The sequence below is a fragment of the Mobula hypostoma genome, chromosome 9 (genome assembly GCF_963921235.1).
Source record: "Mobula hypostoma chromosome 9, sMobHyp1.1, whole genome shotgun sequence".
Classification (NCBI taxonomy): domain Eukaryota; kingdom Metazoa; phylum Chordata; class Chondrichthyes; order Myliobatiformes; family Myliobatidae; genus Mobula; species Mobula hypostoma.
The window spans coordinates 49,906,761-49,919,888 of NC_086105.1; the positions used below are offsets into that span (position 1 = coordinate 49,906,761).

General features: G+C 41.7%; 1 protein-coding gene across 5 annotated transcripts in view; it reads right to left on the reverse strand.

Moving 5' to 3' along the window:
• hipk2 (homeodomain interacting protein kinase 2) overlaps positions 1-13,128 on the reverse strand; it is a 265,244-nt gene that overhangs the window by 20,469 nt on the left and 231,647 nt on the right. For 4 of the 5 annotated variants that reach the window (XM_063058273.1, XM_063058274.1, XM_063058272.1 and 1 more), the window contains 5 exons: positions 10,891-11,110; positions 9,017-9,138; positions 7,918-8,060; positions 6,707-6,883; positions 3,056-3,334 (listed from right to left, as the gene is read on the reverse strand). In XM_063058273.1, coding sequence (XP_062914343.1) covers positions 3,056-3,334; positions 6,707-6,883; positions 7,918-8,060; positions 9,017-9,138; positions 10,891-11,110 — 941 coding nt within the window. The remainder of the gene's footprint in view (positions 1-3,055; positions 3,335-6,706; positions 6,884-7,917; positions 8,061-9,016; positions 9,139-10,890; positions 11,111-13,128) is intronic. The other variant, XM_063058276.1, reaches the window with a different exon arrangement.

Here is a 13,128-nt window from a genome sequence, read left to right on the forward strand (position 1 = left end):
TGAGTGAGCTGAGTGCAAAATTTAAATCACAACTGGGGCCTTTTGGAACTTCTTGGTGGCAATGTTCCCCCTAACTTGTAATGATCAGTGTGCACAAAAATCTTGTGCTGTGCAATTTTTTACCCAGTGACAACAACATGTGCACACTGAATAATTTCTTCAAGAAACAGTATAAGTAAGCCAGTTCTAAAATCTACGGACAAATCATCGCAAACTCTTCGTTGTCAACACCGCCCGGATCAGAAACTGGAAAAGGAAGTGTGATAGTGTACGATCGTGAAACATACTTAACATGCCAACGAGGTAGACAGTGATAACATTTTGTGCGCAGTTTAAATTCCTTTGTGTGTTAGTAGCAAAAGATGTGTGCATGCACACACCCCAGAGGGAACAGTGCTTAGTGGGCTTCAGATATCATGGTTCAATAGGCAGTTGGCAAAGGCCTCTACAAGGAAGTGATGTTTAAATAGAAGGGCCATTGTGTGAGTGGACAGTGATAGAGTGGAGAACTTTATGGTAAGTTTCTTTCTTTCTTTGTCTATTAAGTCCAGCTAGAGTAATGGGAATAGTTCCAAGATCAGTGGTGTGTTCTTCATGCCAGATATCGTAGTTTTGAAAGCTCTCCAGTCACCCTGCTAACTACATCTGTTATGTACATCCAGCTGGAACCCTTACAGACTGTGTTAGGGAACAGGGGCTGAAGCTGGATGACCTACAGTTCATACAGGAGAATGAGGAGGTGATAGCTGAGAGCTACAGGGCAGTAGTCACCCCTAAGTTGTCTGAGGCAGTTTAGCTGGGAGACTGTAAAGAGAGGGTAAGAGAATAGGCATATGGTGCAGAGAAACCCTGTTGCGGTAATCCTCAATAAGAATTATATCGCTTTGGATTCTGTTGTGGTGGGAGGAGGAAATGACCTTCCAGGGGAAAGCCATAGCAACTAGGTCTCTGGCACTGAGTCTGGTTCTATTTCTCAGCAGGGAAGTGGGGAGAAGAGAAGTGCAGTTATGATAAGGGAATCAATAGTTAGGGAAGTAGACAGGAGATTCTGTGGTTGTGAAAGAGACGACCAGATGGTATGTTACTTCCAAAGTTCCAGGATCAGGGATGTGTCAGATTGAGTCCACAACATTCTAAGGGGAGGGTGAGCAGCCAGAAGTCATTGTACATACAATACAAGTACATACAGTAATGACATAGGGAGGAATAGGAATGAGGTCCTGAAAAGAGAATAAAGGGAGCTAGGCAGGAAGCTGAAAAGCAGGATCTCAAGGGTGGTGATCTCTGGAGTGCTGCCTATACCAATGAGGGTAAGAATTGGATGATTTGGTAGGTGAAAGTGTGGCTGAGGAATTAATGGAGTGGTCAGTATTTCGGATTTGTGGATCACTGGGATCTCTGCCGGGGAAGAGACCTGTACAAAAAGGTTAGGTTTCATCTAAACTTGAGAGATACCAATTTTCTTGAGCTGTTGGGGAGGGTTTAACCTAGCTTGGCAGAGGAATGGGAACCAGAGTGATAGGTCAGAGGATGGGGTAGTTGGTATGCAGGTAGATACAGCATATAGAGAGACTGTGAGGAAAATAGGCAGTTGATAAGGCAACATTGCATTTGGGGATGGGTCAATGTGTGTCTGTTTTAGAACATTGGTCAGCATATGGAACTACGATGTTGTGGCCGTTATGGGCACTAGGGTGTCACAAGGCAGAATGGCTGCTGAATGTTCCAGGGTTTAGATCTTACAAAAGAGACAGAGAGGTAGATAAAAGAGGTGGTGAGCTGGCATTGTTAATCGGGGATAGTATCACAGATGCAGAAAGGGAGAACATCGTGGGGGAATTGTCTACTGAGTTTTTTTTATGGGCGGAAGACAGGAAGAAGGGAGCAATCACTCTATTGGGAGTATTCTATAGATCCCCCTCATTCCACTGAGGAGCAGATAAGAAGGCAGATTTTGGAAAGGTGCAAAAAATAACAGGGTTGTTGTCATACATTACTTCAACTTCACTAATATTGATTGGCACCTCCTTAGTATAAAAGATATAGATGGAGTGGAACTTGTTAGATGTGTCCAGGAAGGATTCTTGATGCAATACATAGATAGGCTGACTAGAGGAGAGGCCATACTGGATCTAGTGCTAGGCAGTAATATAAATCAGGTGTCAGATCTCGTAGCGGGGGAGTGTTTCGGAGACAGTGACCACACTCCCTAACCCTATAGGGCTAACGCCCTATAGGCTTGGAGAGGAAATGTCAGCATGGGAAAGTATTTAACTGGGATAGGAGAAATGATAGTGCTAATAATCAGGAACTTGGGAGCATAGATTGGAAATGGAGGTACTCAGGGACATGCACCATGTAAATCTGGGCCTTGTTCTGGGAGCATTTGCATGGAGTCCCGGATAGGTTGGTCCTGTTGAGTCAGAGATAGGAATGGTAAAGTGAAGGAGCCAAAGTTTTCAAGAGATGTTGAACATCTCGTCAAGAGGAAGAAAGAAGTTTACTTCAGGTTTAGGAAGCACATTAGATACGGAAAATGCATCAGACATAAAACACTATAGCATTATTACAGGTCTTTCTGCCCATGGTGTTGTGGCAAAGTTTATCCTACTCAAAGATCAATCTAACCCTTCCCTTCTACATTGCCCTCAATTTTTCATGTGCCTATCCTAGTTTCTTAAATGTCCCTAACCTATCTGCCTCTACCACCACCCTTGGCAAGGCATTCCAAGCACCCACCACTCTTTGTATATAAAAAAATACCACTGGCACCCCCGCCCCCATAATTTCCTCCAGTCACCTTAAAATTATGCCCCCTCATATTGGCCATTTCTGCCATAATCAGTGTACCCAGTAAAGAATTTAAAAGAAAACTCTTCATTTCAGGTTGGAATGGATTTACCGTCACATACATGGATGCACAACATGTAGATGAAGAATTAAACAAAGGACCATATTAACGTGGTAACATAAAATAATACCAGATGAAGCTACTGTTAGGTATAATCAAGACCCTGCTACTCTGGTATAAATTCTAATACCCTTATTCCATCACCTGTTGGGTACACGTTTGCGTTCTTCTTCATCATCCGTATCACTGCTGATGGTTATGACGCTGACCGCTGGGCTGGGTGTGTCTGGAATGACAATGGTCTGCCTCTGATTCTCCTGGGTTGTGCTGGTGGCCTCTCCCCAGCCACATGTCAAGGTGTTACAGGCCGGACTGTCCTGCACTACAGCACAGCGAGGAGGAGTGTTCTCCTTGACGCGTTTTGAGCGCTGCGGTGAGTGTGAGCTGAAGCTACGGGAGGAGGACACTTCGTATGAAGTATTTCTGTGGGGATAAATATAGAAATGTTATACACAAAAAATAATATCCTATGCAGTGGGTCAAATTAAACATAAGGCACAGAAAATTATTTAACCATGTTTAATATGGGATTGATTTCCTTTACTTTGAAATGTGGCCACCAATGTAAAACTTATTTCGATATCTTTATATGAATAATTTGACTTGTGTCAACTAAAAGTACATATTGGAGAATTCCATTCTGCCTCAAATCACCTCAATAAATTCAAAGACAAGGGAGCTGTTACTAATAATTCTGATTTTTCTTCCTTTCAAATTATAAGATTTTAATTTAATTTCCAATGGATATGATATACAACTAGTTTTCCAAATGAATTTAGCACTGGAAGATTTGAAAGAACCGGGATGTAAAAGTATACATGGAAAAGCAAATTAAAAGTCAATGCAGGGAGTTGTGTTGAGGCTTTATTGAGAAATGATGTGCTGGATATGTTTGCGGGAAATGGGTGACACTGGATCGATGATTCCCAAACCTCTCTACTTCTGGGATTTCTCTTATATCTTATCTGGGTCTTATTGCTACCATTAGAAAACAAATCCATTATCATTATATTCTGCTTTTACCAGGCTGGTGGTAGGAAAACTTGTAGGTTGTTAATTTTGTTTGTCAAATAGTTGCTGTGTTTCTAATGTACTGAATAGATTGAGTGCCTTTTGCATAGTTTTGTTCGCTCAGCTCAAAATGTACTGTATTACTTGTAGTTTAGAAGAATAAGAGGTGCCCTGATTCAAACATCAAGGACCCAGCAGGGCTTGACAGGGTAGATATTGAAGTGTCTTCACTAGCGGGAGAGTAACACAACAGAACTTTACAGCACAGGAACAGGCTCTTTGGCCCATGAATCTAACTGTTCCTATCTGCATTCACATAGTTCATATCCCTCTGTTCCATGTCTGGTCATGTGTCTGTCCAAATGGCTTCTGGACATTTCTTTTGTATCTGTTTTTATCACCTCACCTGGCAACACGATCCAGGTACCTAACATTTTATCTTAAAACAAACTTGCATCATACATCAAAGTTGCTGGTGAACGCAGCAGGCCAAGCAGCATCTATAGGAAGAGGCGCAGTCGACGTTTCAGGCCGAGACCCTTCGTCAGGACCAACTGAAGGAAGAGTGAGTAAGGGATTTGAAAGCTGGAGGGGGAGGGGGAGATGCAAAATGATAGGAGAAGACAGGAGGGGGAGGGATAGAGCCGAGAGCTGGACAGGTGATAGGCAAAAGGGGATACGAGAGGATCATGGGACAGGAGGCCTAGGGAGAAAGACGGGGGGGGGGTGACCCAGAGGATGGGCAAGAGGTATATTCAGAGGGAGAAAAAGGAGAGTGAGAGAAAGAATGTGTGCATAAAAAGGAGTAACAGCTGGGGTACGAGGGGGAGGTGGGGCCTAGCGGAAGTTAGAGAAGTCAATGTTCATGCCATCAGGTTGGAGGCTACCCAGACGGAATATAAGGTGTTGTTCCTCCAACCTGACTGTGGCTTCATCTCTACAGTAGAGGAGGCCGTGGATAGACATGTCAGAATGGGAATGGGATGTGGAATTAAAATGTGTGGCCACTGGGAGATCCTGCTTTCTCTGGCGGACAGAGCGTAGATGTTCAGCAAAGCGGTCTCCCAGTCTGCGTCGGGTCTCACTTGCATCACGCAGCTTTTTTAAACATTCCCACTCTCATCTTAAACCTATGCTCTATAGTATTTGACAATGCCCCCCTGGGGAAAAAAGATGCTGAATATCTATGCCTCTCAATTTTCTATCAGGTTATCTCTCAGCGAAAACAAACCAAGTTTGTCCAACCCTCCTTACAGCTAATACACTCCAACCCTTTCTGCACTGTCTCCGAAGCCTCCACATCCTTCTTGCAGCATATATGGAAAACAGTACAGTCAACGTTTTGGGCTGAGACCCTTCATCAGGACCTGATGATGCTGCCTGGCCTGCTGAGTTCCTTCAGCATTTTGTGTGTGCTGCTTGGATTTCCAGCATCTGCAGATTTTCTCTTCTTCCTGCAGCATCCTTTGAACACCGTCATTACTATCCACAACTCCATAATTTTTATGTCTGCAAACTTACTAATTATAGTTTACTAACTACGTTTTCATCCAGATCAATTAAGGTGGAGACAGGTACAGATTTGAGAAGCTGAAGGTTATGTTGAACTGGCACAGAAGAGCATTTTCAGGCCTGCATAGATCAGCGATGATCAAACTGAATTATGGGGCCGGTGGCCTGTTCCTGCACCTACATTCCTGTTCTTAATCCAAGATTACACTTAAATTTCTATATAAGAGTTTGCAGATTCAAGTTCCTCTTCTGAGAAGACTGTTACCAGTCTTCACAAGACAAGATTATTATAGGATCTAGATGAACTGGTAAAGTGGGCCATGGAATAGTAAATGGTGCTTAATTCAGGAAAATGCAACACCATGCGCTTGGCCATGTGAACAGTAGAGCTCTGAAGTGTGTAGCACAGCAGAGAGTCCTTAGAGTACAAGTCATTAACTAGGATGAGAGCTAGAACAAGAAATCCTAGTTCTCTGGAAGTGAAATGTAGCAGGATGGTTAAGAAGGCGTTTGATATACATGCCTTCAGTTAGGGTACTGAGCACAGGATTTGGGCCATTGTGTAGCCACTGTACAAGTCATTGCTGAGACCATACTTGGAAGAATGCCATTAAGGTAGAAAAGTTGGAGAAAATAAATTTGAGATTTTTCTTGGAGCACAGGAGGCTGAATGGTGACTTTAGAGGTATACAAAATCATGAGGGGCTTAGATAAGATGAATGATCACTCTTTTTATCCATGGTAGGGGAGTCTAAAACTAGAGGGAGTGGGAGTGGGAAGATTAAAAAGGGGCCCACCAGGGAACTTCTTTGCACAGCAGGTATATGGAACAAGCTGAATGAGGAAGTGAGAGAAGTGGGTATAATTACAATGTTTAAAAGCATTGAGAAAGGTACGTGGAAAGAAGAAAAGGTTCAGAGGGTTATAGACCAGAAACAAGCAAATGAGACTAGTTCGAACAGACATCCTAGTCGACATGAACAAGGTGATCTGATGGGTCTGTTCTCCATGCTGTATAAATCTGAGACTATGACTCTAAAAGCAGTGAATGAAAGTGCTGTTACTTAGACAACTTGGCAGTCACATTTTACTACATTTTAACAGTAATTGTACTTTGTAAACACTTGCCTGACTGAAAAGCACTTAGGAGCATTCCAAAGTTGTGAGATATTAGGCATTAGGAAGAAATCTTTCTTAGTCAGGAACTGATGTTCCAACAGAGGCCATCTGAGCCAATTCAGCTCTATGTTTCTGATGGTACATTCTACACACCTGGCGGAGGACTGCTGCTTATTCTTCTTTGACGAGGAGCTTGAGGTGGGCTGCTGCCTCATTACATGAGCAACACCAATATTCAATGGTTGAGCAGATGGCAAAGTCACGTGGCTTGCCAGCAGAGCAGGCTGCTGCATGATGGTGTTGTAATGGCTAGTATGTGGGTGAGTGTTCCTAAAGCAAGGAAAGGCATTAAGTGAGATCATCACACACTCAAAATAAACAAACAATGCAGCTGTTGCAATAATTAAGCATATGTAACTGCATCTTACTGGAGCCATTTTCAGTTTAGAGATCATTCAAAGGGAAAGGGAGGAAGAGTATTTATCAACATGGTCAGCACTTGCAGTGGCTTCTTTTATATGCACTGGGTCAATATCAGTGAAACAGCAGCTTTGAGGGGTAGCTCATTCATAACTATAACCAGAAATCGCTGATAGATTTATTACTGCCTACCTTTTATTTATTATCCGGAGTTGAGGATTTATTTGGCTCATGTAACAATTCTGATTGAACTTTGCAAGATAAAGTTGGCTTTATATTGACAAAACTTGGTGATAGGAGATTAAAACCAAGCCAATAATTTGCTACTCATGTGACCAAATAGAATCTCCTTGAGCAAGAAATGGGGAAGAAGTGAGCAAAATCTCTACAGGAGTTATATCAGCTCCATGTCTGGAAATAAATCAGCAGGATGAAAGTATACAGTATCTAAAAATTATGACTTTGCAAGCTGATGCAATATATCTAGGTCTAATTAGCCCTGTAAGCCAACGAATGTAAGCAACTAGAAGCTTAGTAAGTGACAAGATTTAGGATAACGAAACATCAGTAGTACCCTGAGGCAGGAAGTCTTTAAACTATCCTGCTTGTCGTTTGTCAGGAATAAGTAAAATGAGCCATATCCCCTTAGTGAAAATGCGGATTCTGTGTTGTTTGTATACTTCAGTGGTACAGTTGGGAATCAGGTTTCCATATATACCAGTCATCTTACTAGCAACAGAGATTTGGCAGTTTTCAGCATGATGATGATAGCAATTATGCCATTTGGTGGTGTCACAATACATCAGATCTAAATTACACTGGTACCTTATCTGTTCTGGTGAGCAGTTGGCAAAAAAAAACCTCATCTTAGTGACAAGCCTGCAATAAACTTGACCTGTTGAGTGAGTATCCCTTCACTTTAGTTTTATTTTAATCTAGTTTACCTCCAATCTGCCAGTTGCTGGGTCCCAGCCATTGTCTCTGGAAGAACAGTAGCATGCTGCATTGAGGTATGAGTCGTCACTCCTGTTAACTGCTGCCATGCTGGAGGTAAAAGAATCTGCTGGGTTCCACTAGGCCACGTCTGCTGCAAGGACAAGAAGCAATATCCAACATTCAGCACCTTCTCAAAAGGTTTACAGTGCCAATGGAAGTCATTTGGCTCATGGTATCTGAGCTCCTCCTTTCATAGTTTTACAGAACGATCTTCACTATTCTGGTTTTTATCTGCAGCTTTGTTTTTCTTTGTCTGCTTCAGATGATTATCTGCTTCTTTAAAGGAGCCATTGCCTTTGTTTCAATCACTCAATGAGGCAAAACATTCCTGCTCCAAAGCCCTGTTTCTCCTGACCTCCCTTCTTGTTCTCAGTTAAAATTTAAATTATTGATCTCCAGCACTGACTACTAAACCAGAGGATTTTTTTTTAGTATTTATTTTATCAATACCCTTTATAATTTATAGCTATTTAAAGCAGTTCATATCTTTCCATGGAAACCATCCGCTCATCCTAAAGTGTCAATCCTAATCATTCTTTACCATACCTGAATCTAGTCAATATACTCTTTATGATTATACAGATAAATAGTTCTATGACACTACTCAAAGAAAAGTATAGTATCCCTGGCTGGTACTTATCTTCAAATTTACATAATTCAAAAATGCCTACTCATTATCTAATGATTTTCATAACAGTGTGAGAAGAAATGTTTCCTATATAACCAAACTGATAAAAATTCAAAATTACTTTCTAATTCCTCTTCCGTGGCCCAGAAGTGAAGAAACCAATTGTAGGAGCCCTTCATCAATTTCCTCACCTGACATTATCTACCTCAGCACAAACTAGGAGGTAGAAAGTCAACTTTGGTTACTAGTGCTGAACAGGTAATCCCCCCAGTTCTGATCTTTCTATCCCCATGAATCACAGACTAGATCTTCTGAATGTCAACAACTTATGCTCTGTCTGCTTGAGTGATTTATTGAATTCTGCTGAAATGTAATGCCCTTTTGCTCACTAGAACTGTGAGCATCAGCACTCCATCTACCTGTGTTAGTAGGCCAGGCTGGATCTGAAGCGGCTGAGCCCCCGGAGCCTGTGTGACGATAGGAAGAGCATTCTCCATTCGGACTGAGTACCCAGCATGTTTGGTGGGGGACGCCTGCAATCCTATAGGCATCAACCAGAGTGTATTCAAAAAGCAAGGGAACAAAAAGATTGGAGAATGAAATGTTTGAAATAAGTAATCAAAATGCAATGTTTTAAAAGTCATCATCCCTCCCCTCAAAGCAATAGCTTCCAGTGTGAAAAGACACTCCATTCTTAATAGAACTTTATTTGAGTTTTTCATTGTTGGCCCAAATCTGCGCCTCACCTGACATATTTGTATACTTTCTACCACAGCCAAGCTCATCTCCTATCTTGGCACTATCGTCAACTACATAAAACTTACAGTTCTATGCCAGTGTTTATGTTCCAAATCTCATCAAATCAGATTCTGCCATCAAATACAGATTCGCTAAATTCAACATTTTAACCACCCCATGGACAAGTAAGTAAAAACCTGAAATACCCTATTGGCTTTAGTGGTAACTATTTAAAAAAATTATGTCACAAAATCCAACCAGGAAATTATTTTCCTTATGTCTACTCTGTCAATCCACATTTTTTAAGCCTTCTTTCAGGTCATCCTTCAGCCTTCCTTAGAACTGAAAGGGTCTCAGTCTTTTCAGCAACCCTCCTTCCACGGCGTTGACATACATGGCAAGTATCAGCCACTGGACCTTTCTGTTATCTTCAGCAGAGCTATTTCCTAAAAAGATCAAGAGTTCTTAGGGGTGGGAAGGTGTCATAGGAACATGGTGTCAGAGGCTGCTTTCAGATCAATAGGAAAGGGTTAAAGTCATCTCTGTCTCTCACCAAAATAGTGCCAGTACGGAGGTCCCAGTTAAATTCAATCATCTATATTGGGCAGGCCATGTCACGCGCATGCCCAACACCAACCTTCCCCAACAGATACTCTATTTTGAGCTCTGTCACAACAAGAAGATTCAAAAATGTACTGATAGCCTCCCTAAAGAAAAGCAACATCATCATTGTCTTTTAGGAATGTGTAACCCGTAACCACTCAAAGTGAAGGAGTATAGAATTATAAAGCACTACAGCACAGAAACAGACCCTTCAACCCATCCAATCCACGCCAAGCTGTTACTATGCCTAGTTCTATCGAATTGCACATGGAACACAGCCCTCTACATTTCTTTTAAGTGTTGAATCAAACCCACATCCACCACTCCATTCCACTGGCAACACATTTCACACCCTCACCACCCTCTGAATGAAGAAGTTCCCTCTTAGGTTCCCCTTAAATAGTTCACTTTTCACTTAACCCATGAATCCTGGTTCTAGTCTAACACAACCTTGGTGGAAAAGCCTGCTTGTATTAACCCTATCTATACTCCTCATGATTTTGTATACTGGTACCAAATCTCCCCTCATTCTCCTACGCTCCAGGAAATAAAGTCCGAACATATCCAATCTCAGGCCCTCACCAGTCCATGGTCTCGCTTCTGTTTTGCCTCTGTTCTATGGAATGTGTCCATCTCCCGAGTAAATACAGATGCAAAATATCTATTTATGATTTCCTCCATTTCTTCTAGATCCACGCATAGATGACCAAAGCGATGTTTGAAATAGAATTGAAAATGTGAAGGCTATGAACTGGAGACCACACAGAAACCCCCCATAAGACGCAGAAGAAACATACCATCTCACAAATTACCCATCCACTCGCCTCATCTCGACCATCTTAAGAACCGATAAAATTAGTCATCCTTGATCTCAAAGAACTGCCTTAGAAGAGGATAAGAATTGTCTAAGCCGTGGGGTAAAGTGTCTAAACTACAAAAAAATAGATCTCACCTTGAAACGTAGGCGGGCACACAATTAAGGCCTGTTGGAAGGGATCAGGTCGAGCACACAGCTGTGAGGCTCCTGACTGCAGTGGCATGCTCCGCTGGGCAACGGCTGCCATGGAAGCTGCTGAAGGCTGGTAAAGTGCAGATTGGTAGTTAAGTAAGGAGACATCAGAGTTGGCAAGGGAAAGGGTGGCACTTGTGGATGTGGGAGCCAGACTGTTGGCCTAAAGGGATAATGGGATATAATACAAACAATAGGAAATGGTAAGCAAAATGGTTTGGGAAAGGAAAAAAAAAGACAAAGAAAGCACAAAATCTTGGTCAAAGCAATTTGATTTCCTGGAGTTGGGGACAGTGTTCTCCAGAAAGCACTTTTACCTTTCTTTAAAAAATGAATAAAATCAAATACAAGTCATCAAATTAATGTTAATGTTGTCATAAACTTGTTTGATTAGAAATAAAATTGTGCAGTGCTGTATTGGAAGAAAAATTATGTTCAAACTCTACAAAAATATTCAGTATACTCATCTGCCAAATTCTACCTGACCGAATATTTATATGTGTTCAAAGAATTGGCCATTTAAAATAAAAGGAAGCTTTAACATTCCAGTTAATGTGGTTGAATAATGTTGACATCTAAGATCAAATATTTGCAGTCATATTGCCAATAGTGGGGGATAAAGATATCCACCAGGAAAGAGGCACTGTTGTGCAGCTGTTCGGGCTGCTGCCTTACAGCTCCAGAGTCACCGGTTCAATCCTGACCTTGGGTGCTGTCTGCTTCAAGTTGCACATCTTTGCTGTGACTATGTGGGTTCTCTCAAGGAACCCAGGTTTCCTCCCATGCTCCAAAGGCATATAGTTTGGTAGACCGCATTGTGCATATCGACATGGAACACTGTCGCAGGAAAGGAACATCCATCATAATGATTCCCCACCATCCAGGCCATGCTTCCTTCTCAATGTTGCCATCAAGAATGAGGTACAGGAGCCTCAAGACCAACACTGCCAGGTTCAAGAACAGTTATAGCCCCTCAACCATCAGACTCTGGAACCAATAAGGTTAACTTCATTGAACTGTTCCCACAACCTACAGACTCACTTTCAAGGACACTTCATCTCATATTCTTGATAATTATTGCTTTTTTTTTTCTTTTTGTATTTGCACAGTTTGCTGTCTTTTGTGCATTAGTGTTTGTCCATCTTTCATTTATTCTATTGTGTTTCTTTGTTTTTACTGTGAATGCCAACAAAAAAATGAATCTCAGGGTTGTATATGGTGACATATATGTACTTTGATAATAAATTTACTTTGAACTTTGAATTTGCTGTTCTAAGTTGCACCAAGGTGGGTGGCAGGAGAATCAGATGTGGAAGGGAGAAAGAGAGAAACGGGATGAGTATAGATAAGTGCTTGATACTCAGCACAGATGCAATTGGCCAAAGGCCCTGTTTTTGTGTGGTTTGACTCTTAGACACATCTGTCATTATTACAGTAGAACACTAGAAAGGTTTGTCACTAAGATACAGTATTGGTGGGCAATGTTCCGTCTAATTTGTAATGACAACTATGCTGTGCAATCAATAATTTCTTCAATAAAAACAGTATAAATAAGCCAGTTCTAAAATCTGCAGACAGATCATCGCAAACTCCACGTTGTCAATACTGTCCGCAGAAGAAAATGGAAAAGGAAATGTGGTGGTGTACGATCGTGAAATATACTTAACATGCCAGCGAGGTAGAGGGTGACAACCTTTTGTGTGCAGTTTGAATTCCTTTGTGCCTAGTAGCAAAAGATGCCACCTTAGAGGGAGCATTGTTGGTAGGTAATGCTTTGTCATAATATCAGCCTGCTTTACTAGTGGGAGCTAACCTTTCACTGCATTGCCACTGGTGTACACTACCACTGTTGTAGATCATTCAATATAAAACACTGCACATCACTCATGTAACAATGGGTACATCCAGGTGCTTGTAGGTCAATCATTCCAAAGCTGGTCTGGACAGTACTGGTGGGTAGAGGTTTGTCACCATGTGAGGGACCGTACCTATTGGATAGTGTAAAATGCTGAAGTTCCTCCATCTCTGTGTCAAAGATACTAATCAGATATAAAGTTACATTCAGTCCCTGACCTAATCTAGAGGAGGTAATATTGCTTTCTGCATCAAACTATCCAGGTAACTCTCCCCTCTGTTCACTGATGCAGCTTAAATCTGTAACCTCAAGCTGCATTCTTACTG